The sequence below is a fragment of the Oncorhynchus clarkii genome, chromosome 3 (genome assembly GCF_045791955.1).
Source record: "Oncorhynchus clarkii lewisi isolate Uvic-CL-2024 chromosome 3, UVic_Ocla_1.0, whole genome shotgun sequence".
NCBI classification, from domain to species: Eukaryota; Metazoa; Chordata; class Actinopteri; order Salmoniformes; family Salmonidae; genus Oncorhynchus; species Oncorhynchus clarkii.
The window spans coordinates 68,460,899-68,487,299 of record NC_092149.1 but is presented as its reverse complement, the minus strand read 5'-3'; the positions used below and the strand labels follow the sequence as shown (position 1 = coordinate 68,487,299).

At 48.0% G+C, this 26,401-nt stretch overlaps 1 protein-coding gene across 2 annotated transcripts in view; it reads left to right on the top strand.

Moving 5' to 3' along the window:
* LOC139406092 (ecto-NOX disulfide-thiol exchanger 1-like) overlaps positions 1-26,401 on the top strand; it is a 40,421-nt gene that overhangs the window by 9,298 nt on the left and 4,722 nt on the right. The window contains exons 5-13 of one of the 2 annotated variants that reach the window (XM_071148560.1): positions 2,737-2,970; positions 12,589-12,801; positions 14,376-14,482; positions 17,297-17,414; positions 18,246-18,436; positions 22,901-23,008; positions 24,354-24,407; positions 24,714-24,816; positions 25,652-25,883. In XM_071148560.1, coding sequence (XP_071004661.1) covers positions 2,737-2,970; positions 12,589-12,801; positions 14,376-14,482; positions 17,297-17,414; positions 18,246-18,436; positions 22,901-23,008; positions 24,354-24,407; positions 24,714-24,816; positions 25,652-25,728 — 1,205 coding nt within the window. In that variant the 3' untranslated portion in view covers positions 25,729-25,883. Of the gene's footprint in view, positions 1-2,736; positions 2,971-12,588; positions 12,802-14,375; positions 14,483-17,296; positions 17,415-18,245; positions 18,437-22,900; positions 23,009-24,353; positions 24,408-24,713; positions 24,817-25,651; positions 25,884-26,401 lie in introns of those variants that run through there. The other variant, XM_071148559.1, reaches the window with a different exon arrangement.

The following is a 26,401-nucleotide window of genomic DNA, read 5'->3' as shown; positions in this document are numbered from 1 at the left end:
ATACACACAACATATAGACACAATCCTCTACCTCTCTGGTCAGTGGTCAGCATAACTATTGTATATGTTGCAGCAGTTTTAAAGTATTCCGTTTTAATAGAGTATGTATTAACATTATGAACACTGTGACCTTTGAGGTTTGACACTTAAAGCAGAAGAGAGAAATGAAATGATGAGTGTACCTATGCAGGATGGAGGAGAAAGAAATAGACTGTAGTTATGCAGGCTGGAGATGAAAGAAATAGACTGTACCTATGCAGGCTGGAGGAGAAAGAAATAGACTGTAGTTATGCAGGCTGGAGGAGAAAGAAATAGACTGTTCCTATGCAGGCTGGAGGAGAAAGAAATAGACTGTAGTTATGCAGGCTGGAGGAGAAAGAAATAGACTGTACCTATGCAGGCTGGAGGAGAAAGAAATAGACTGTAGCTATGCAGGCTGGAGGAGAAAGAAATAGACTGTAGTTATGCAGGCTGGAGGAGAAAGAAATAGACTGTACCTATGCAGGCTGGAGGAGAAAGAAATAGACTGTAGCGATGCAGGCTGGAGGAGAAAGAAATAGACTGTAGCTATGCAGGCTGGAGGAGAAAGAAATAGACTGTAGCTATGTAGGCTGGAGGAAAAATAAATAGACTGTAGCTATGCAGGCTGGAGGAGAAAGACATAGACTGTAGCTATGCAGGCTGGAGGAGAAAGAAAGACTGTAGCTATGCAGGCTGGAGGAGAAAGAAATAGACTGTAGCTATGCAGGCTGGAGGAGAAAGAAAGACTGTAGCTATGCAGGCTGGAGGAGAAAGAAATAGACTGTAGCTATGCAGGCTGGAGGAGAAAGAACTAGACTGTAGCTATGCAGGCTGGAGATGAAAGAAATAGACTGTAGCTATACAGGCTGGAGGAGAAAGAAATAGACTGTAGCTATGCAGGCTGGAGGAGAAAGAAATAGACTGTAGTTATGCAGGCTGGAGATGAAAGAAATAGACTGTACCTATGCAGGCTGGAGGAGAAAGAAATAGACTGTAGTTATGCAGGCTGGAGGAGAAAGAAATAGACTGTTCCTATGCAGGCTGGAGGAGAAAGAAATAGACTGTAGTTATGCAGGCTGGAGGAGAAAGAAATAGACTGTACCTATGCAGGCTGGAGGAGAAAGAAATAGACTGTAGCTATGCAGGCTGGAGGAGAAAGAAATAGACTGTAGTTATGCAGGCTGGAGGAGAAAGAAATAGACTGTACCTATGCAGGCTGGAGAAGAAAGAAATAGACTGTAGCGATGCAGGCTGGAGGAGAAAGAAATAGACTGTAGCTATGCAGGCTGGAGGAGAAAGAAATAGACTGTAGCTATGTAGGCTGGAGGAAAAATAAATAGACTGTAGCTATGCAGGCTGGAGGAGAAAGACATAGACTGTAGCTATGCAGGCTGGAGGAGAAAGAAAGACTGTAGCTATGCAGGCTGGAGGAGAAAGAAATAGACTGTAGCTATGCAGGCTGGAGGAGAAAGAAAGACTGTAGCTATGCAGGCTGGAGGAGAAAGAAATAGACTGTAGCTATGCAGGCTGGAGGAGAAAGAACTAGACTGTAGCTATGCAGGCTGGAGATGAAAGAAATAGACTGTAGCTATACAGGCTGGAGGAGAAAGAAATAGACTGTAGCTATGCAGGCTGGAGGAGAAAGAAATATACTGTAGCTATGCAGGCTGGAGATGAAAGAAATATACTTTAGCTATGCAGGCTGGAGATGAAAGAAATAGACTGTAGCTATGCAGGCTGGAGGAGAAAGAAATAGACTGTAGCTATGCAGGCTGGAGATGAAAGAAATAGACTGTAGCTATGCAGGCTGGAGGAATAAGAAATAGTCTGTAGCTATGCAGGCTGGAGGAGAAAGAACTAGACTGTAGCTATACAGGTTGGAGGAGAAAGAAATAGACTGTAGCTATGCAGGCTGGAGGAGAAAGAAATAGACTGTAGCTATGCAGGCTGGAGGAGAAAGAAATAGACTGTAGCTATGCAGGCTGGAGGAGAAAGAAATAGACTGTAGCTATGCAGGCTGGAGGAGAAAGAAATAGACTGTAGCTATGCAGGCTGGAGATGAAAGAAATAGACTGTAGCGATGCAGGCTGGAGGAGAAAGAAATAGACTGTAGCTATGCAGGCTGGAGGAATAAGAAATAGACTGTAGCTATGCAGGCTGGAGGAGAAAGAACTAGACTGTAGCTATACAGGTTGGAGGAGAAAGAAATAGACTGTAGCTATGCAGGCTGGAGGAGAAAGAAATAGACTGTAGCTATGCAGGCTGGAGGAGAAAGAAATAGACTGTAGCTATGCAGGCTGGAGGAGAAAGAAATAGACTGTAGCTATGCAGGCTGGAGGAGAAAGAAATAGACTGTAGCTATGCAGGCTGGAGATGAAAGAAATAGACTGTAGCGATGCAGGCTGGAGGAGAAAGAAATAGACTGTAGCGATGCAGGCTGGAGATGTGAATATAGATGAGGAGGACTAGATAATATTTTAACATAATGAATAGTTGAAAATGTAGTTTGTCCTTTTGGTTTGCTAATGGTCTTTGTGGTGGTACGTGGTGTAGAGAATGTAGGCATTTGTAATACTGTATACTGTGATTGTATTTGACTGTATGAGTTTACTTGACTGTATACACAATTTGTGTGCTGTGTGTTTGTCTGTGTGTTGAACGTATCTGTATGGTTGTGTTTAGTGTATCTGACCGCTAACTGCCATGTTTCCCCAGGCTACCGGATGCGTATCGGCTCCAGTACAGATAAGAAGGACTCAGGGAGGATGCACGTGGACTTTGCTCAGGCCAGAGACGACCTGTATGAGTGGGAATGTCAACAGAGGCTGCTGGCCAGGGAGGAACGACACCGACGCAAGATCCACGAAGACTTCCTCCGTCCGCCCTCGCCACCTCCCATCATGCATTTCTCTGAGCATGAGGCGGGACAGCTGGCGGAGAGATTGAAAGGTTAGTGGACCAATGAGCATGATGTGTGTGTGTGTCACCCCCACCCTCTAGCACTATGTCCAGCTGTGTGTGTGTCACCCCCACCCTCTAGCACTTTGTCCAGCTGTGTGTGTGTCACCCCCACCCTCTAGCACTTTGTCCAGCTGTGTGTGTGTCACCCCCACCCTCTAGCACTATGTCCAGCTGTGCTTCTAGCAGCTGCCCCCCCCCGCTGTATGTGTGTCACCCCCACCCCCTAGCACTATGTCCAGCTGTGTGTGTGTCACCCCCACCCTCTAGCACTATGTCCAGCTGTGTGTGTGTCACCCCCACCCTCTAGCACTATGTCCAGCTGTGTGTGTGTCACCCCCACCCTCTAGCACTATGTCCAGCTGTGTGTGTGTCACCCCCACCCTCTAGCACTATGTCCAGCTGTGTGTGTGTCACCCCCACCCTCTAGCACTATGTCCAGCTGTGTGTGTGTCACCCCCACCCTCTAGCACTATGTCCAGCTGTGTCTGTGTCACCCCCACCCTCTAGCACTATGTCCAGCTGTGTGTGTGTCACCCCCACCCTCTAGCACTATGTCCAGCTGTGTGTGTGTCACCCCCACCCTCTAGCACTATGTCCAGCTGTGTGTGTGTCACCCCCACCCTCTAGCACTATGTCCAGCTGTGTGTGTCACCCCCACCCTCTAGCACTATGTCCAGCTGTGTGTGTGTCACCCCCACCCTCTAGCACTATGTCCAGCTGTGTGTGTCACCCCCACCCTCTAGCACTATGTCCTGCTGTGTGTGTGTCACCCCCACCCTCTAGCACTATGTCCAGCTGTGTGTGTCACCCCCACCCTCTAGCACTATGTCCAGCTGTGTCTCTAGCAGCTGCCCCACGCTGTGTGTGTCACCCCCACCCTCTAGCACTATGTCCAGCTGTGTCTCTAGCAGCTGCCCCCCGCTGTGTTTGTGTCACCCCCACCCTCTAGTACTATGTCCAGCTGTGTCTCTAGCAGCTGCCCCCCGCTGTGTTTGTGTCACCCCCACCCTCTAGCACTATGTCCAGCTGTGTCTCTAGCAGCTGCCCCCCGCTGTGTTTGTGTCACCCCCACCCTCTAGCACTATGTCCAGCTGTGTCTCTAGCAGCTGCCCCCCGCTGTGTTTGTGTCACCCCCACCCTCTAGCACTATGTCCAGCTGTGTGTGTCACCCCCACCCTCTAGCACTATGTCCAGCTGTGTGTGTGTCACCCCCACCCTCTAGCACTATGTCCAGCTGTGTGTGTGTCACCCCCACCCTCTAGCACTATGTCCAGCTGTGTGTGTGTCACCCCCACCCTCTAGCACTATGTCCAGCTGTGTGTGTGTCACCCCCACCCTCTAGCACTATGTCCAGCTGTGTCTCTAGCAGCTGCCCCCCGCTGTGTTTGTGTCACCCCCACCCTCTAGCACTATGTCCAGCTGTGTGTGTCACCCCCACCCTCTAGCACTATGTCCAGCTGTGTGTGTGTCACCCCCACCCTCTAGCACTATGTCCAGCTGTGTGTGTGTCACCCCCACCCTCTAGCACTATGTCCAGCTGTGTGTGTGTCACCCCCACCCTCTAGCACTATGTCCAGCTGTGTGTGTCACCCCCACCCTCTAGCACTATGTCCAGCTGTGTGTGTGTCACCCCCACCCTCTAGCACTATGTCCAGCTGTGTGTGTGTCACCCCCACCCTCTAGCACTATGTCCAGCTGTGTGTGTGTCACCCCCACCCTCTAGCACTATGTCCAGCTGTGTGTGTGTCACCCCCACCCTCTAGCACTATGTCCAGCTGTGTGTGTGTCACCCCCACCCTCTAGCACTATGTCCAGCTGTGTGTGTGTCACCCCCACCCTCTAGCACTATGTCCAGCTGTGTGTGTGTCACCCCCACCCTCTAGCACTATGTCCAGCTGTGTGTGTGTCACCCCCACCCTCTAGCACTATGTCCAGCTGTGTGTGTCACCCCCACCCTCTAGCACTATGTCCAGCTGTGTGTGTCACCCCCACCCTCTAGCACTATGTCCAGCTGTGTGTGTGTCACCCCCACCCTCTAGCACTATGTCCAGCTGTGTGTGTGTCACCCCCACCCTCTAGCACTATGTCCAGCTGTGTGTGTCACCCCCACCCTCTAGCACTATGTCCAGCTGTGTGTGTCACCCCCACCCTCTAGCACTATGTCCAGCTGTGTGTGTCACCCCCACCCTCTAGCACTATGTCCAGCTGTGTGTGTCACCCCCACCCTCTAGCACTATGTCCAGCTGTGTGTGTGTCACCCCCACCCTCTAGCACTATGTCCAGCTGTGTGTGTGTCACCCCCACCCTCTAGCACTATGTCCAGCTGTGTGTGTCACCCCCACCCTCTAGCACTATGTCCAGCTGTGTGTGTGTCACCCCCACCCTCTAGCACTATGTCCAGCTGTGTGTGTGTCACCCCCACCCTCTAGCACTATGTCCAGCTGTGTGTGTGTCACCCCCACCCTCTAGCACTATGTCCAGCTGTGTGTGTGTCACCCCCACCCTCTAGCACTATGTCCAGCTGTGTGTGTGTCACCCCCACCCTCTAGCACTATGTCCAGCTGTGTGTGTGTCACCCCCACCCTCTAGCACTATGTCCAGCTGTGTGTGTGTCACCCCCACCCTCTAGCACTATGTCCAGCTGTGTGTGTGTCACCCCCACCCTCTAGCACTATGTCCAGCTGTGTGTGTCACCCCCACCCTCTAGCACTATGTCCAGCTGTGTGTGTGTCACCCCCACCCTCTAGCACTATGTCCAGCTGTGTGTGTGTCACCCCCACCCTCTAGCACTATGTCCAGCTGTGTGTGTGTCACCCCCACCCTCTAGCACTATGTCCAGCTGTGTGTGTGTCACCCCCACCCTCTAGCACTATGTCCAGCTGTGTGTGTGTCACCCCCACCCTCTAGCACTATGTCCAGCTGTGTGTGTGTCACCCCCACCCTCTAGCACTATGTCCAGCTGTGTGTGTGTCACCCCCACCCTCTAGCACTATGTCCAGCTGTGTGTGTGTCACCCCCACCCTCTAGCACTATGTCCAGCTGTGTGTGTCACCCCCACCCTCTAGCACTATGTCCAGCTGTGTGTGTCACCCCCACCCTCTAGCACTATGTCCAGCTGTGTGTGTGTCACCCCCACCCTCTAGCACTATGTCCAGCTGTGTGTGTGTCACCCCCACCCTCTAGCACTATGTCCAGCTGTGTGTGTCACCCCCACCCTCTAGCACTATGTCCAGCTGTGTGTGTCACCCCCACCCTCTAGCACTATGTCCAGCTGTGTGTGTCACCCCCACCCTCTAGCACTATGTCCAGCTGTGTGTGTCACCCCCACCCTCTAGCACTATGTCCAGCTGTGTGTGTGTCACCCCCACCCTCTAGCACTATGTCCAGCTGTGTGTGTGTCACCCCCACCCTCTAGCACTATGTCCAGCTGTGTGTGTCACCCCCACCCTCTAGCACTATGTCCAGCTGTGTGTGTGTCACCCCCACCCTCTAGCACTATGTCCAGCTGTGTGTGTGTCACCCCCACCCTCTAGCACTATGTCCAGCTGTGTGTGTGTCACCCCCACCCTCTAGCACTATGTCCAGCTGTGTGTGTCACCCCCACCCTCTAGCACTATGTCCAGCTGTGTGTGTGTCACCCCCACCCTCTAGCACTATGTCCAGCTGTGTGTGTGTCACCCCCACCCTCTAGCACTATGTCCAGCTGTGTGTGTGTCACCCCCACCCTCTAGCACTATGTCCAGCTGTGTGTGTCACCCCCACCCTCTAGCACTATGTCCAGCTGTGTGTGTGTCACCCCCACCCTCTAGCACTATGTCCAGCTGTGTGTGTGTCACCCCCACCCTCTAGCACTATGTCCAGCTGTGTGTGTCACCCCCACCCTCTAGCACTATGTCCAGCTGTGTGTGTCACCCCCACCCTCTAGCACTATGTCCAGCTGTGTGTGTGTCACCCCCACCCTCTAGCACTATGGCCAGCTGTGTGTGTCACCCCCACCCTCTAGCACTATGTCCAGCTGTGTGTGTGTCACCCCCACCCTCTAGCACTATGTCCAGCTGTGTGTGTCACCCCCACCCTCTAGCACTATGTCCTGCTGTGTGTGTGTCACCCCCACCCTCTAGCACTATGTCCAGCTGTGTGTGTCACCCCCACCCTCTAGCACTATGTCCAGCTGTGTCTCTAGCAGCTGCCCCACGCTGTGTGTGTCACCCCCACCCTCTAGCACTATGTCCAGCTGTGTCTCTAGCAGCTGCCCCCCGCTGTGTTTGTGTCACCCCCACCCTCTAGTACTATGTCCAGCTGTGTCTCTAGCAGCTGCCCCACGCTGTGTGTGTCACCCCCACCCTCTAGCACTATGTCCAGCTGTGTCTCTAGCAGCTGCCCCCCGCTGTGTTTGTGTCACCCCCACCCTCTAGCACTATGTCCAGCTGTGTCTCTAGCAGCTGCCCCCCGCTGTGTTTGTGTCACCCCCACCCTCTAGCACTATGTCCAGCTGTGTCTCTAGCAGCTGCCCCCCGCTGTGTTTGTGTCACCCCCACCCTCTAGCACTATGCCCAGCTGTGTGTGTCACCCCCACCCTCTAGCACTATGTCCAGCTGTGTGTGTGTCACCCCCACCCTCTAGCACTATGTCCAGCTGTGTGTGTGTCACCCCCACCCTCTAGCACTATGTCCAGCTGTGTGTGTGTCACCCCCACCCTCTAGCACTATGTCCAGCTGTGTGTGTGTCACCCCCACCCTCTAGCACTATGTCCAGCTGTGTCTCTAGCAGCTGCCCCCCGCTGTGTTTGTGTCACCCCCACCCTCTAGCACTATGTCCAGCTGTGTCTCTAGCAGCTGCCCCCCGCTGTGTTTGTGTCACCCCCACCCTCTAGTACTATGTCCAGCTGTGTCTCTAGCAGCTGCCCCCCGCTGTGTTTGTGTCACCCCCACCCTCTAGCACTATGTCCAGCTGTGTCTCTAGCAGCTGCCCCCCGCTGTGTTTGTGTCACCCCCACCCTCTAGCACTATGTCCAGCTGTGTCTCTAGCAGCTGCCCCCCGCTGTGTTTGTGTCACCCCCACCCTCTAGCACTATGTCCAGCTGTGTGTGTCACCCCCACCCTCTAGCACTATGTCCAGCTGTGTGTGTGTCACCCCCACCCTCTAGCACTATGTCCAGCTGTGTGTGTGTCACCCCCACCCTCTAGCACTATGTCCAGCTGTGTGTGTGTCACCCCCACCCTCTAGCACTATGTCCAGCTGTGTGTGTGTCACCCCCACCCTCTAGCACTATGTCCAGCTGTGTCTCTAGCAGCTGCCCCCCGCTGTGTTTGTGTCACCCCCACCCTCTAGCACTATGTCCAGCTGTGTCTCTAGCAGCTGCCCCCCGCTGTGTTTGTGTCACCCCCACCCTCTAGTACTATGTCCAGCTGTGTCTCTAGCAGCTGCCCCCCGCTGTGTTTGTGTCACCCCCACCCTCTAGCACTATGTCCAGCTGTGTCTCTAGCAGCTGCCCCCCGCTGTGTTTGTGTCACCCCCACCCTCTAGCACTATGTCCAGCTGTGTCTCTAGCAGCTGCCCCCCGCTGTGTTTGTGTCACCCCCACCCTCTAGCACTATGTCCAGCTGTGTGTGTCACCCCCACCCTCTAGCACTATGTCCAGCTGTGTGTGTGTCACCCCCACCCTCTAGCACTATGTCCAGCTGTGTGTGTGTCACCCCCACCCTCTAGCACTATGTCCAGCTGTGTGTGTGTCACCCCCACCCTCTAGCACTATGTCCAGCTGTGTGTGTGTCACCCCCACCCTCTAGCACTATGTCCAGCTGTGTGTGTCACCCCCACCCTCTAGCACTATGTCCAGCTGTGTGTGTGTCACCCCCACCCTCTAGCACTATGTCCAGCTGTGTGTGTGTCACCCCCACCCTCTAGCACTATGTCCAGCTGTGTGTGTGTCACCCCCACCCTCTAGCACTATGTCCAGCTGTGTGTGTCACCCCCACCCTCTAGCACTATGTCCAGCTGTGTGTGTCACCCCCACCCTCTAGCACTATGTCCAGCTGTGTGTGTGCTGCAGGTGGGCCATGGTGGTGTATAAATGTGTCTAAAGGTCAAAGCTGCACACTGTTTTACAGACCCCGTACTAATTTACAGTATAGGAATAATCTATAATGCACCTTCTCATGAATATTGTCTTCCTTTTCTGTCATGTCAATTGATATTAAGAAATGTCAGACGTCAGTAAATATGAAAAGAGATTAGAACATTTTCATTCTCCCATCATCTAAATGAGTTATTGATCTAAACCACTGTATGCTAGAACTGAACTGAACACCACACATTCTCTCTCTGCATGAAAATACAGTCATGGTTATCATCTTCCTTCCTTATGACACGCTCAACACTGTTATTAGAACCTTCCCAGTAGCATTACCTTAATATGTGGATCTGAAATCCTTCCTGGACAGAGAGCTAGTGTTATGACATCCGATAGGAGAGTTTGACTCTGTTGCCCCCTCTATCTCATCAGCCTTCAGTCAGCTCCCAACCCCCCCGCTGTCTCCCCACATGGTGCATCCCGACTGCATCCCGCCTGCCTGCCTCTCTCTCTCTGCTGAAGAAGCCCAAAGGGCATCAGACACTGCATCTCCAATACAGCTCAATATGGAGAGAGAGAGAGAGAGGGAGAGAGAGAGAGAGAGAGAGAGAGAGAGAGAGAGAGAGAGAGAGAGAGAGAGAGAGAGCGAGAGCTGACATGAAACTAACTGCATCACAACACCTCATCAAAATTCCCTCCTCTGTCTCCCTCTCTCCCTTTCATTTTCCTTTGGCAGTAAGAACAGACATGTCACATTAACTTTTGGAGGAGTCACATTGATACAAGCAGAGTCTCTTCGTCTATCATCTCTCAATGAAGCGTAGGATAATGTATTGGGTCAGGGTTGGGAGATGTCATGCTCCCCTTATTGGACACCCCTCCCTTCCCTTCATCACATTCCCTGGTGCTCCCAATTCCTAGATTTCTTCATCACGCTGGTGGGAAATGTGTGTCGTCCTGTCTCCTCATTCCCATCGCTGATGCATTATTTATTTTCCAATTCTGGGCTTTCCTGCTCATATTGCTTTTCTCTTTCTCTCTTTCTGTGCGATCCTCCTTGTCCCCCTGTTCCACTGTCTCTGCTCTCTGTTCAGAGCGGTGTTTGAAAGTGTCCTGTTTCTCCATAATCATATTCATTCAAACAGCCTCTGGTTAATGCTTTTACATTCTCAGCTGGGTAAATACCTTAATCATATTCATTACCACATTACAGTGCATTACTCTGTCTCTCTCTCAACTCACATACAGCTGCTTCTATGAAGGGACGCTTATAGCCTTTACACTGAGGCTGCAGCACTAGAGACTGCCTGACTGTTCGTCACAACAGATGGCAGAGAGAGAGGAGGGGAGCGAAGAGGGCGAGCAAGAGTGTGTGTGTGTTTATATGTGTGTGAGTCTGTGTCACACACCTATCAAGCGATGGGTGGGTAAACGCTTGCACAAAATAAAGAAAGGTTTACCCTCCACTACACCACTGGCTATTACTATAGAGATGTTTAGTTCTCCAAGAAGGTTTTCATTACACATAGCCAAACACAGAGAGATGTTTTGCTTTGATTATTCATTGAAAAGGCTGGGAAATAGACTTCCATTATTCCCTGTGTTGTGCTGGCCCGCAATACCTTCATGTGACTGCTCTATAATATGATTGTATGATTGCACTCTGCTGCCTCTTTTGAATAGTACTAGAGCTGTGCAGTGAAAAGTGTTTTCAACCAAGCGACAGTGTGCTCTCAGGTCGTGTTGCAGTGGGTATTGAGCTCATTAAACCATTTCTAATTCACTCCGAGCTATGTGATCGGACGCGGCTCTGTGGCACTTTTCAATTATTATTCAAATGTGAAGAATACGCTCAACAAAGGCCCACCGAGACACGGACCGCTAAAGAGGCTATGCTCACTCAACGACAAGTTTCTGTTGATTCAAACCTATAAATGCACAGAAGACTGTCTCATCCAAAGACACTCAGAAGATATGAAACAGTCTGCTAGTTAATCTCCCCATGCTGTTCTGTTCCTGTGCACTGAAGCATGAAGGAAAGAGAAATATAATGAGAAATATACATGGCAGTATACACTGAATAAAAATATAAACGCAACATGTAAAGTGTTTCATGAGCTGAAATATAATAAAAGGTTTCAAACAAGATAAAAGGTTTCATACACACAAAAAGCGTATTTTTGTGCACAAATTTGTTAACCTCCCTGTGCGTGACCATTTCTACTTTGCCAAGATAATCCATCCACTTGACAGGTGTGGCATATCAACGAGCTGATTAAACAGCATGATCATTACACAGGTGTACCTTGTGCTGGGAATAAAAAGGCCACTCTAAAATGTGCAGTTTTGTCATACAATTGGCATGCTGACTGCAGGAATGGCCACCAGAGCTGTTGCCAGATAATTCAATGTTCATTTCTCTACCATAAACCACCTCCAACGTCGTTTTAGAGAATTTGGCAGTACGTCCAACCGGCCTCATAACCACAGATTACGTGTAACCACTTCAACCCAGGACCTCCACATCCGGCTTCATCACCTACGGGATCGTCTGAGACCAGCCACCTGTCAGAAACCATCTCAAGGAAGATCATCTGTGTGCTCGTCATCCTCACCCGGGTCGTAACCAACTTCAGTTGGCAAATGCTCACATTTGATGGCCACTGGCACGCTGGAGAAGTGTGCTCTAACAGATGAACACCTGTTTCAACTGTACCAGGCAGATGGCAGACAGAGTGTATGGCGTCGTATGGGAAAGTGGTGAGCTGATGTTAATGTTGTGTTATGGGCAGGCATAAGCTACGGACAACGAATACAATTGCATTTTATTGATGGCAAGTTGAATGCACAGATATAACGTGATGAGATCCTGAGGCCAATTGTTGTGCCATTCATCCGCCGCCATAACCTCATGTTTCAGCATGATAATGCACGGCCCCATGTCACAAAGATCTTTAAACAATTCCTGGAAGCTGAACATTTCCCAGTTCTTCCATGGCCTGCATACTCACCAGACATGTCACCTATTGAGCATGTTTGAGATGCTCTGGATCAACGTGCACGACAGCATGTTCCAGTTCCCGCCAATATCCAGCAACTTCGCACAGCCATTGAAGAGGAGAGGGACAACATTCCACAGGCCACAATACAACATCCTGATCAACTCTATGTGGAGGAGATATGTCGCGCTGCAGGAGGTAAATGATAGTTACAGCAGATACCAACTGGTTTTCTGATCCACGCTCCTACCTTTTTTTTGAGGTATCGGTGACCAACAGATGCATATCTATATTCTCCGTCATGTGAAATTCATCGATTAGGGACTAATGAACTTATTTCAATTGACTGATTTCCTTATATGAACTGTAGCTCAGTAAAATCTTTGAAATTGTTGCATGTTGCATTTATATTTTTGTTCAGTGTAGTTTATTTCAAGGAATACCAATGTACAGTTTCACAGGCTTTCAGCTTCACGGTTTAAAAACCTCACCCTAAATACTCTCCTCTCGCTCTCCTCCATCATCCTCCTCCAGATGACCATAAGTTCAGTGAGGCGACTGCAGTCCTGTTCACGTGGATCGACCGTGGTGAGGTCAACCGGCGGTCGGCCAATAACTTCTATTCTATGATCCAGTCGGCCAATAGCCACGTCCGGAGGCTGATGAGTGAGAAGGCCCAGCACGAGGAGGAGATGGAGCTAGCCAAGGAGACGTTTAAAAATGCCCTGCTGGCCATATTGACTCAGTGTAAGCATCTAACTAGACACACTATACACTAACTGTGACACTTTATTCCCATAAACCCATCCCAGACACAGTGTACTACAGTTCCCCTCACAAAGCACTAAAGACCAGTTGTTCTATACAGCTGTACAGTGATAAGCCAGTAGTTAGGGAGGATGACAGAGGTCAGAGCCCAGACAAAGGTAAGTACAGTACAGTGTCCTGAGCTTTCTACAGGAGAGGACCAGCTGATCTACCTAACTCCCAGGTAGGCATCGTAGAACTGTATCCCTCCAGCAGGCACTCTCAAACAATGTCAATGTACAGTACGGACTGATATTGAAATGATATTAAATGGAATCTGGAAAGACAATGAGATGAAAACAAGATTCATCAACGTCTTATGACTGTTTACATGGTCCTATTTTGAATGGTATTTGTTGTGTTCTACACCGGTAATAAAACAGAGCCTTATAGTCCTCTGGTGCTGCTTTAATATGGACAGTGCAGAGATCCAGAATCACCAGAAGAGGGGATGATGAGGGGGTGTAGTTTTAATGTTGATGTGGTCACAGTGCACATGTCCAGTAGTAATAGTGACACTTTTTAAACCCCCTGTTGTTTACTGAAGAGGAACATGACAGTATGCAGTTAGAACAGAGCAACACTTTAAAGACAACCTTCTACTGGTGGAAAGGATGGTGATGACTGCCATAACTTCCTAAAAGAGTTCTGAATGATTCAGGACAAATTAAACGAGACACATTTTATGTAAGTTCAATAGTATGTCTAGACGTACTCTATCCATGAAAACATGTAGTATTGTAGAATGTTGTCTTTGACAGTCCTGATGGAACTGAATCAGCAGGTATGAAATGTAAGTACTGTTCAGCACTGGGGAGGAGTCACCAGGTAATACAATGAGCAGCATTTAACCATATCAGACCCTACAAACCAACAAAAACAATGTGTCAAAATCACAACCCACCCAATGATTCTCAATATCGTCGCTGTCAGATGAAAACCTTGTGACTCAATTATTTCCAATGACTCTATGACCAAGAAAATGTATTGAAAATAGCTTCTGAAGTTTCATAATTGTATGTTAGTTAAAGCTGGCATCCATAGCGGTGAAACTGCCACGTCCTTCTGCCATATTACGACAACAAAGACGTTACCTTAAACAACAAACACTTTTTTTTCATTGCATGATAGAACAGCAGAGTATGTACAACGATATTTTTTACCAAGAGGCCGAAAGCTCCTTTCTTCCTTTAATAAACAAAAACAATAACAAATGTACCTAGGCCGACCCTTGGAGACGTTTCATCTAAATGAGATTCCAACTTTAATGACAAAATATGGACGTCTTTTTACATTTCCTGAAACGTTTCTGTTTTGGAGATAAGAAGCTTTCATCCCACAGCGATGATATGTTGGTGGGTGGTACAGGTAAATGTAATGGGGTCTACTAACCCAGGCTGGCAGAATGAAGCTCCCTAGTGTCTCCTCTGTGTGCTGTTGTGCCTGGGTGGTGCAGTAGGATCTAAGCTCTACATAAAGCCTTGTCTTGTCTTGACTCCCCTGTTCACCCCAAGTCGAGCAGATCACGGCTGTGTTCACCGCTGCCTCCAGGCAGAAGGCATGGGACCATTTCTCTAAAGCGCAGCGCAAGAACATAGACATTTGGAGAAAGCAGTGTGAGGTTGGTACACTCTCCTTACCCCCTTATTCCTTGTCATGTTTGGACTCCTCAGGACAGGTTAACAGACAGACACTCTAGCCGGGTTGACATGAGTCCTACTGTGTTTCATTTTGCTGTTGTTGCAGACTGCTGTGGCCTCACAGATACACAGACAGATGGACAGACAGATGTGGCCTCACAGATACACAGACAGATGGACAGACTGCTGTGGCCTCACAGATACACAGGCAGATGGACAGACTGCTGTGGCCTCACAGATACACAGACAGATGGACAGACTGCTGTGGCCTCACAGATACACAGACAGATGGACAGACTTCTGTGGCCTCACAGATACACAGACAGATGGACAGACTGCTGTGGCCTCACAGATACACAGACAGATGGACAGCCAGCCATGCTGTTCTGATCTTCTGATGCTGTGTGTTTCTCTTCAACATTGCCATTCGTAGACTTTTTCCTCACATCGATGAAACGCGCACGTACACACGCACTCACACAGAGGCGGTAGGTAGCTTAACGGTTAGATCATTGGGCCAGTTAACCGAAAGGTTGTATGTTCAAATCCCTGAGCCGACCAGGTGAAAAATCTATGCCTTTGAGCAAGGTACTGAACCATAATTGCTCCAGGGTTGCTGTTTATTATGGCAGACCCTGGCTGTGACCCCACTCTCTGAGGGAGAGTTGGGATATGCCAAAAACACATTTCCAATTCACACTTGTAAATAGGACAAATATAAGCACCCACCAAATTGTTTATTTTATTACACACACAAACACACACACACACACACACACACAAGCACAGATGTAACCTTCTAGAAAGTGTGAGTGGGTGCTATGGCAACAGAAGCTTCCAGGGTTAAAACAGATAAATAATTCATTGGGAATACAACGAGTCAGCATTCTGGATTATTCATTACGTAAGGGATAATCAAGGCTATGCGTTCTCTGAAAAATAGTGCACGACATGGAAAGTGTATTCCACAACGTGTTAGTGGAGTAGAACTAACCTTCCACGGAGTTGCATTATTTTCCATAGAACGCATAGAGCCCTGAGTTGATTATCCCTTTTATATCATGGCTATAAATTAACATATTTGCGCTAGAAATCTATTAATTTGCCAGTAGAAATGTGACAACATCCACTGACTTAGCTAGCAAGTTCACTAGCTAGCTAGATAGCTACAGTAGTTGCCTTGGTAACCAGGCAAACAGACATGTTACCTTAGCTAACCAAACCGTCATCCTAGCTTGCTATTATGAAAATCGAATGAACTTCATAGCCATTGGATTATACCATACAATTATACTGTGCGTTCTAGGGAAATAAGGCACTCTCTAGAATGCCCTTCAAACCAATCAGAAACAAGTATTCAACAATATCATGGTATAAATGTTAGTTATCACTTTTATTAGAACTAAACAAAAACATCCTATAAATCTCATGGAATCTGGATATTTTTGGTTGAAGAAACACAAACCTGGATCTGAATCAGATTATTGGTTTTAATTTGGCCATTTGGTGACCGTGACAATGTATTGAAGTGAATTGAAAGTAATGACCAGGTATATGAGGCTGCCTATCTGTGGGGGCCAGAGTTATCAGGACAGATGTTAACCTAATGTGACCATTCATACTAGGGTTGGGCGGTATCCAGATGTTCATGCCTTCATACTGTTCCTGTACCATACCGGGGTATACGGTATTACCGGCAGTGCACACAAGGGGTGCTATTTATTTCCAAACATTTAAAAAACGCATACAGTACAGTATACCGCCCAAGCCTAAGTCAAACTGTAAGACGTCTCTGTTCATACAGTACATGTCTCTAAGTCAGTGAGAAAGGAATCATGCCATGTCTATTGTCAGAGCAACCAGAGGTAAGGCATTGCTTTGGAAGAAGTGACACACAGTAACAGTACACACGATGGAGTGAGTCTGCTAGCATGCCACAATTGTGAAATCCCTTGTTAAGGGTCAGTAGTATGCTTGGTAAGTGTTCAAGTAGTTCAAGTAATTACTGTAACACTGCAGCCTGAAGCGTCATAGATTATCTGAATGACAAATGGCTGTGAATTAATGATCTATTGATGTCAGTATCAACATCCTCCATGACAGTAGTATGAAATTACAGTTTGAATATGAACTGATAATGGACACTGCAGAAATCATGAGATCAGATATGGATCTTAACACCATTGGATCCCTCCGTCTTCATGCCCTACTGTAGTTTCTAGGGAAAAAGATCTGGCTGGTTCAGTACTGCAGCTGAGGCTTTCTGTGCTCACAGTCACACTTAACAAATCCCTGCATCTAAACCTCTCTCCCTTACTCTCTCTCTCCCTTCTCCTCTCATAACTCTATCACACTCTCCTATAGCTGAGTCATTGGCTAAGCTTATTTACTTTATCTGAGGAGATATTTCACAGTGGTGGTATTAGACAGCCTCACAGCTGAGACACTTCTAGTTATCAGAGCAGCTGGAAGAATGAGATGTTTTCTATGCTCCTCCTTCTTTATCATGTGAAAAAAGGAACTGTTCAAACTGCAGATCTAGGATCAGTTTACCCTATCCAACGAAATCCTAACCATAACCCGTCAGGAAGTGAAACACAAAACTGATGTTAGATCAGTGTCTAGGGGCAATTTGATTCTCTTCCACCACAGACTCATTTTAAGGTACAACCTATATCATTTTTATTTTAGAACACATTACCAGGAGCAGTCTGGTTGAAACCATTTTTAGACAGGCATATGGCTGGGTGTATAGTTCTGAGACACTGAGGGGTCCTTGTGTTGTCATGTGACAGGAGCTGAGGAATGCCCACAGTGAGGAGATCATGGGGATTCGCCGGGAGGAGGAGATGGAGATGTCTGACGACGACTCGGATGAGAGCCCCTGTAAGAAGATACGCATGGAGGAAAATGGTAGGACAGGCACGAGCCCAATCCCAAACTTACCCCTGGCATAGTCCCAAGCCCTTGCCCCTTAACCCTTAGCCCCTAAGCACTTATACCTTTTAATGATGGCAGACCACTGTAGCTCATAAATCACCAGACTGCTAAAGTATACAGTGCCTTCAGAAAGGATTCCTCTAGGGTTATGCCTGTGTTTAGCTCTATTCCATTTACTTGCCGATGACAAGGATACCCATAACATGATGCAGCCACCACAGTGCTTGAACATATATTCAGCAGTTTTACTTTAGTGCCTTATTGCAAACAGGATACATGTTTTAGAAATATTTGTATTCTGTAAATGCTTCCTTCTTTTCACTCTGTCATTTAGGTTAGTATTGTGGAGTAACTACAATGTTGTTGATCCATCTTCAGTTTTCTTCAATCACAACCATTCAACTCTGTAACTCTGAAAGTCACAATTGGCCTCATGGTGAAATCTCTGAGTGGTTTCCTTCCTCTTCAGCAACTGAGTTAGGAAGGACATCTGTATCTTTGTAGGGACTGGGTGTATTGATACACCATCCAAAGTGTATATAATAACTAAACCATACACAAAGGGATATTCAATGTCTGCTTTTTTTTTATTTTGACCCATCTACCAATAGGCACCCATCTTTGCGAGGCATTGGAAAACATCCCTGGTCTTTGTGTGCGTGTGTGCGTGCATGCATATGTGTATTTGTGTGTGTATGTTGTGTCTAAATCTCTCTCCCCAGGTGTGTGTCTTGTGTCTAACCCTCTCTCCCCTCCAGGTGTGTGTGTCTTGTGTCTAACCCTCTCTCCCCTCCTCCTCTCCAGGTGTGTGTGGCCAGTCTGGGGCCTCTCTGAGGGAGGAGAATGACTCTCTGCGTTGGCAGCTGGACGCCTACAGGAATGAGGTGGAGCTGCTGAGGAAGGAGCAAGGCAAGGCTTGCCGCCCTGACGACCCTGAACACTTCCCCGACACACACACACACCTGCTGCAGCAGAGCATGCACAACATGCAACAGGTACACACACACACCTGCTACAGCAGAGCATGCACAACATGCAACAGGTACACACACACACTTGATACAGCAGAGCATGCACAACATGCAACAGGTACACACACACACCTGCTACAGCAGAGCAAGCACAACATACAACAGGTACACACACACACCTGCTACAGCAGAGCATGCACAACATGCAACAGGTACACACACACACCTGCTACAGCAACATGCAGCAGTTACAACATTCCACCATCTACGCCTGTATCATACTGCACCTGTGTTCACACCTGTGAGTCCGCCAGGTCAGAGGCAGTAGTGATGACAATGCGGTATATTGATTGGTGTATTTCTATGCTTTTATTTTACCCTTATTTTACCAGATAAAGTTGACTGAGAACACATTTTCATTAACAGTGTAATGAACACGAGGTGAGACAGAGAACTGGTTTCAAGCACAGGGTGCAGCAGGTGTTTATTGCAAAGGACCACAGGAGGCGGCAGGTAGCTGGGTCCAGGGGCAAATCAAATCAAATGTATTTATATAGCCCTTCGTACATCAGCTGATATCTCAAAGTGCTGTACAGAAACCCAGCCTAAAACCCCAAACAGCAAGCAATGCAGGTGTAGAAGCACGGTGGCTAGGAAAAACTCCCTAGAAAGGCCGAAACCTAGGAAGAAACCTAGAGAGGAACCAGGCTATGTGGGGTGGCCAGTCCTCTTCTGGCTGGAAGGAGTACATCACAGGAAACCCAGCGCTCAGAAAGACATGTGTAACAAAACAAACAACACCTCATAATAATGGGGTGCAAAGAACTGAACTAAATAGTGTGGGATAATGACATACAGGTGTGTGAACAGGTGATTAGAATTCAGGTGATTGGGATCTGGAGAGTGAGCTGCGTTCAGGGGATCTATGTGTTTGAGAGTGTGAGTTGGAGAGTGCACTGCGTTCAGGGGATCTAGGTGTTTGAGGGTGTGAGTTGGAAAGTGGGCTGGAGAGTGAGCTGCGTTCAGAGGATCTAGGTGTTTGAGGGTGTGAGTTGGAAAGTGGGCTGGAGAGTGAGCTGCGTTCAGGGGATCTAGGTGTTTGAGAGTGTGAGTTGGAGAGTGAGCTGCGTTCAGGGGATCTAGGTGTTTGAGGGTGTGAGTTGGAGAGTGAGCTGCGTTCAGGGGATCTAGGTGTTTGAGAGTGTGAGTTGGAAGCAGACCTTACAAACAGCAACGACCTGGGGAATTGTTGTCCTGCCTGAGCATTCAAAATGTGGGCTGGGCCTGAAGATGACTCTATAATAATAAGATAAATCAAATCATGTAACTTTAGGGTGTCAGGGAAAATGTATTGAGTAAAAAGTACATTATTTTCTTTAGGTAGTGAAGTAAAAGTAGTCAAAAATATAAATAGTAAAGTCAAGTACAGATACCCCAAAAAACCACTTAAGTAAAAATACTTGTAAGGACTACTTAAATATTTTACACCACTGAGTAATTGATAAAGCATAAATACAACACAGTGCCATCACATGCTGCAGGTATTTGGACCAGTGCTTTCACTAGCAAAAGGTCATACCACAAGTACATAGGAGCACTCTGATGTATTCTGAGTCTCCTGTCCACCACAATCCCAATCCCTCCCTTTACAACCTGACTCAGACAGACCAACACACAGTCAAATCTCTGCTTACTGCTGTTTCTGCTTACTCTACACTAACACCTTCTGCCACTGGTGTCACCTCTGTGTTCATCATCTTCTCTGTTGTTTCTGTCCTCCCAGCACTGTGTGGTTCTCTCTCTCTAACTGTGTTGTGGTCTGTTGTGTAACTGTCTCTCTCTCTCTCTCTAACTGTGTTGTGGTCTGTTGTGTAACTGTCTCTCTATCTAACTGTGTTGTGGTCTGGTGTGTAACGGTCTCTCTATCTAACTGTGTTGTGGTCTGTTGTGTAACTGTCTCTCTATCTAACTGTGTTGTGGTCTGGTGTGTAACGGTCTCTCTCTCTAACTGTGTTGTGGTCTGTTGTGTAACTGTCTCTCTCTCTCTCTAACTGTGTTGTGGTCTGTTGTGTAACTGTCTCTCTATCTAACTGTGTTGTGGTCTGGTGTGTAACGGTCTCTCTATCTAACTGTGTTGTGGTCTGTTGTGTAACTGTCTCTCTATCTAACTGTGTTGTGGTCTGTTGTGTAACTGTCTCTCTATCTAACTGTGTTGTGGTCTGTTGTGTAACTGTCTCTCTAACTAACTGTGTTGTGGTCTGTTGTGTAACTGTCTCTCTATCTAACTGTGTTGTGGTCTGGTGTGTAACGGTCTCTCTATCTAACTGTGTTGTGGTCTGTTGTGTAACTGTCTCTCTATCTAACTGTGTTGTGGTCTGGTGTGTAACGGTCTCTCTATCTAACTGTGTTGTGGTCTGTTGTGTAACTGTCTCTCTATCTAACTGTGTTGTGGTCTGGTGTGTAACGGTCTCTCTATCTAACTGTGTTGTGGTCTGTTGTGTAACTGTCTCTCTATCTAACTGTGTTGTGGTCTGTTGTGTAACTGTCTCTCTATCTAACTGTGTTGTGGTCTGTTGTGTAACTGTCTCTCTATCTAACTGTGTTGTGGTCTGTTGTGTAACTGTCTCTCTATCTAACTGTGTTGTGGTCTGTTGTGTAACTGTCTCTCTAACTAACTGTGTTGTGGTCTGTTGTGTAACTGTCTCTCTATCTAACTGTGTTGTGGTCTGGTGTGTAACGGTCTCTCTATCTAACTGTGTTGTGGTCTGTTGTGTAACTGTCTCTCTATCTAACTGTGTTGTGGTCTGGTGTGTAACGGTCTCTCTATCTAACTGTGTTGTGGTCTGTTGTGTAACTGTCTCTCTATCTAACTGTGTTGTGGTCTGGTGTGTAACGGTCTCTCTATCAAACTGTGTTGTGGTCTGTTGTGTAACTGTCTCTCTATCTAACTGTGTTGTGGTCTGTTGTGTAACTGTCTCTCTATCTAACTGTGTTGTGGTCTGTTGTGTAACTGTCGCTCTAACTAACTGTGTTGTGGTCTGTTGTGTAACTGTTTCTCTATCTAACTGTAACGAGGCTATATACAGGGGGTACCGGTTAGTTGAGTGTGCGGGGGTAGTTGAGGTCATTTGTACATGTAGGTAGGGGTGTAGGTAGGGGTAAAGTGACTATACATAGATAATAAACAGAGAGTAGCAGCATTGTAGAAAACAAATGGGGGGGGGGTGTCAATGTAAATAGTCCGGTGGCCATTTGATGAATTGTTCAGCAGTCTTATGGCTTGGGGGTAGAAGCTGTTAAGGAGCCTTTTGGTCTTAGACTTGGCTTTCCAGTATCGCTTGCTGTGCGGTAGCAGAGAAAACATTCTATGACTTGGGTGACTGGAGTCTCTGACAATTTTATGGGCTTTCCTCTGACACCGCCTAGTATATAGGTCCTGGATGGCAGGAAGCTTGGCCCCAGTGATGTACTGGGCTGTTCGCACTACCCTCTGTAGCACCTTGCGGTCAGATGCCGAGCAGTTGCCATACTAGGTGGTGATGCAACTGGTCAGGATGCTCTCAATGGTGCAGCTGTAGAACCTTTTAAGGATCTGGGGACCCATGCCAAATCTTTTCAGTCTCCTGGGGGGGAAAAGGTGTTGTCGAGCCCTCTTCATGTCTGTCTTGGTGTGTTTGGACCATGATAGTTTGTTGGTGATGTGGACACCAAGGAATTTGAAACTCTCGACCCGCTCAACTACAGCCGGGTTGATGTTAATGAGGGCCTGTTCGGACACCTTTTCATGTAGTCCAGGATCAGCTCCTTTGTCTTGCTAACATTGAGGGAGATATTGTTGTGCTGGCACCACACTGCCAGTTCTCTGACCTCCTCCTATAGGCGGTCTCATCATTGTCAGTGATCAGGCTTACCACTGTTGTGTCTTTAGCAAACTTAATGATGATGTTGGAGTATTGTTTGGCCACGCAGTCGTGGGTGAACAGGGAGTACAGGAGGGGACTAAGTACACACCCATGAGGGGCCCCAGTGTTGTGGTCTGTTGTGTAACTGTCTCTCTCTCTAACTGTGTTGTGGTCTGTTGTGTAACTGTCTCTCTCTCTAACTGTGTTGTGGTCTGTTGTGTAACTGTCTCTCTCTCTAACTGTGTTGTGGTCTGTTGTGTAACTGTCTCTCTCTCTAACTGTGTTGTAGTCTGTTGTGTAACTGTCTCTCTAACTGTGTTGTGGTCTGTTGTGTAACTGTCTCTCTAACTGTGTTGTGGTCTGTTGTGTAACTGTCTCTCTAACTGTGTTGTAGTCTGTTGTGTAACTGTCTCTCTAACTGTGTTGTAGTCTGTTGTGTAACTGTCTCTCTAACTGTGTTGTGGTCTGTTGTGTAACTGTCTCTCTCTCAAACTGTGTTGTGGTCTGTTGTGTAACTGTCTCTCTAACTGTGTTGTGGTCTGTTGTGTAACTGTCTCGCTATCTCTATGTGTCTTTCACCTCCCAGCAACTGCTGAGTCTGCAGGAGCAGCTGAGGAGTAAGGAGGTGGTGCTGGAGCAGGCTAGAGACGAGCACAGATACCTGCAGGGAGAAGTCCTAGCCCTGAGAGACAAGGTGAGAGAACATGTACACATGCACACACACACACCCACACGAGAGTGTAGGCTCATATGACTGAGCTAGATGGGAGGGAGTTAGGTACATGGTTTTGATGTAGTGGCATTCTAGTATTTATTTTGACATTTATACAGTAACTATCTCTTAAAGTATTCTCTTTCTCTCCCTCCATATCTCTTTCTATTGGTGTTTCTATGAAAGTGGCTCTCATTTTCTCTCACTTTCCCTCAGTAGGGGGTCACACACACACACGCATACACGTGCACGCACACACACACACGCATACACGTGCACACACACACACACACATGCATACACATGCACGCACACACATACACATGCACGCACACACACACACACACACACACACACACACACACACACACACACACACACACACACAGACACACACACACACACACACACACACACACATGCATACACGTGCACGCACACACACACACACACACACACACACACGCGCATACACGTGCACGCACACACACACACGCACACACACACTTTGCATCCCCAGAAGCACTGTACTTTTGAGTGAGAATAATACAACCAGTGGATGGATGAATACATTTCTGATTTCTATCTGATGATGCTAACTGTTATTCTTGCATGACTGTTATTGGACTGAGGTAATGGGAACATCAATAAGCACAAAGCTCCTGTGGAGAAAGAGTGTATTCAGCTGGAATCAGAGAGATGGATACCTAGTGAGGATAAATAGATTAACACATAGAAAGATAGATGAACATCCAGGGAGGATATATTGTTTCCATACAATCTAAAGATACTACATGACCAAAAGCACACCTGCTTGTCGAACATCTCATTCCAAAATCATGGGCATTAATATGGAGTTGGTCCCCCCTTTGCTGCTATAACAGCCTCCACTCTTCTCAGATGGCTTTCCACTAGATGTTGGAACATTGCTGTGGGGACTTGCTTCCATTCAGCCACAAGAGCATTAGTGAGGTCGGGCCCTGATGTTGGGCGATTAGACCTGGCTCGCAGTCGGCGTTCCAAATTATCCCAAAGGTGTTCGATGGGGTTGACTTCCCCAAACAGATCGCATGGCTTGTGCTCAATTTTATGCAACAGCCAGCAGCAGGTGTGGCTGAAATAGCCGAAATCACTCATTTGAAGGTATGTCCACATACCTTTGTATATATTTTGCAAAACAACAGTTACCTGGATCCTGCTTCTGTTACTAAGAACATGCTCTATGCCACTGCTTGTTACCAGGGTTACCAGTGTGAATGGTCAGTACTTGATGTTGGTCTCTGTCTTGATCTCTTTCTGTCTTGTTCTCTGTCTGTCTTGTTTTCAGATGCTGACTAATGGGGATGTAGTGGAGGGGAACAACGGAGAAACACCTGAGAAGGTCCGTCTGCTCCAATACACACCACTATACTGTACCCACACAATACTCCACACACACACACACACACACACACACACACACACACACACATACACACACACACACACACACACACACACACACACACTGAACTTGATTCTGCCCCTGTAGTTACTGAAGTGGAAGCTGATACCCATCTGGGAGCAGATATCATGCTTTCAGGATCTAATTATCCTTATTCAAAAGTAGCAGCAGCAGTAGTGTCAGTTCCCATTGCATTTGTGCGTCTATAAGGACTAACACAGCTTTGTGTGTGTGTGTCTACAGGTAGTGAACGGGTGTGTGACCACTCTGTACCGCAGCAGAGACCGGAGGAGTGAAGCAGCCATGAGAGGAGCCCTCACATCAGAGAGAGAGGCTCTGCTACTGGGTAAATATCATCACTATCTAGAACATACAGTATATCATGTCAATTATACACTCTTTACTGGAAACCATATTGTGTACATTGTCTCCTTTTCTTCTGTAATAGTCAGCTGACTGGGAGGGTTTTAATGGTTGTGGGTAGGCTGAGGGTAGGGGGTGGATTGGTACATGTAGACATGTTGGAGGGGGGCCAATGTTTAATGGGGCGAAATGGTTTTGAAGCAGCCCACGCCTGTCTGTCATGTTCTTGGGTGAAGAACCCAAGGATCAGGGGGGTTGGATGGAGGGGGACTCAGGGGACAGGTGCTGTGGGTCTGTTTGCCAAGCAGGACTCTGCTGGCCCTGGCCACACACACATAGAATAATCCCCTATACACACACACATACATTATCTCTCCCGGCTGCACACAGCGGTGCTCTGCTTGTGTTCACACACAGAAACACACTCCATCCACACAGAAACACAGTCTATCGCAGGGCGCTGGGGACACAGTGACAGACGAGGACGCCGTCAGCCAGAACAGAAGAAAAGACAAACCGGTTCCAGGAGAGAGGAGCGATAGAGACTGACTGGAGAACACAAATTGACTAATTCTCCTGCGGCTCTCTCCTCTCTCTCTTCCCCCTCTACCATTCCCTTTCTCTCCTCCGCCTCTATTTCTCCCTCTCTCTCCTCCCTTCTATCCCTCTCTCCTTCTATCTCTCTCCCCCTCTGCATCTCTCTCCCTCTCTCTTCCCCCTCTCTTCCCCCTCTCCCTCTCTCCTCCCCCTACCTCTCCCTCTCTCCTCCCCCTTTATCTCTCTCCCCTCTCCTCCCCCTCTACTTTCCTCCCTTTCAGCTCCCATAAATATAATTTCATCACAAATGAAAAGCAGCCTCTATCTGATTCTGACTGAACTGATTGTATTAGCCTGATTTCCTTGTGTTTCCTGTCATTGTATGAATCTCCATACAACAAGCACAAAATAGTCCTGTGCCAATTCTCAGATGTACAGCTAGAAAGCGGAGTTCCCTCTGGTGCTGCAGAGAGGAGAGAGGAGAGAGGAGAGGAGAGAATAGGAGAGAATAGGAGAGGAGGAGAGAGGAGAGAGGAGAGAGGAGGAGAGAGAGGAGAGAGGAAAGGAGAGAGGAGAGGAGAGAGGAGAGGAGAGAGGAAAGGAGAGAGGAGAGACGAGAGAGGAGAGAGGAGAGAGGAGGAGAGAGGAGATCAGAGAGGAGATCAGAGGAGAGAGGAGATCAGAGAGGAGATCAGAGAGGAGAGCAGAGAGGAGAGCAGAGAGGAGAGAGGAGAGCAGAGAGGAGAGCAGAGAGGAGAGCAGAGAGGAGAGATGAGAGAGGAGAGCAGAGAGGAGAGAGGAGAGCAGAGAGGAGAGCAGAGAAGAGAGCAGAGAGGAGAGGGGAGAGAGGAGAGCAGAGAGGAGAGCAGAGAGGAGAGCAGAGAGGAGAGAGGAGAGAGGAGAGCAGAGAGGAGAGCAGAGGAGAGAGGAGATCAGAGAGGATATCAGAGAGGAGAGCAGAGAGGAGAGCAGAGAGGAGAGCAGAGGAAAGAGGAGATCAGAGAGGAGAGCAGAGAGGAGAGCAGAGAGGA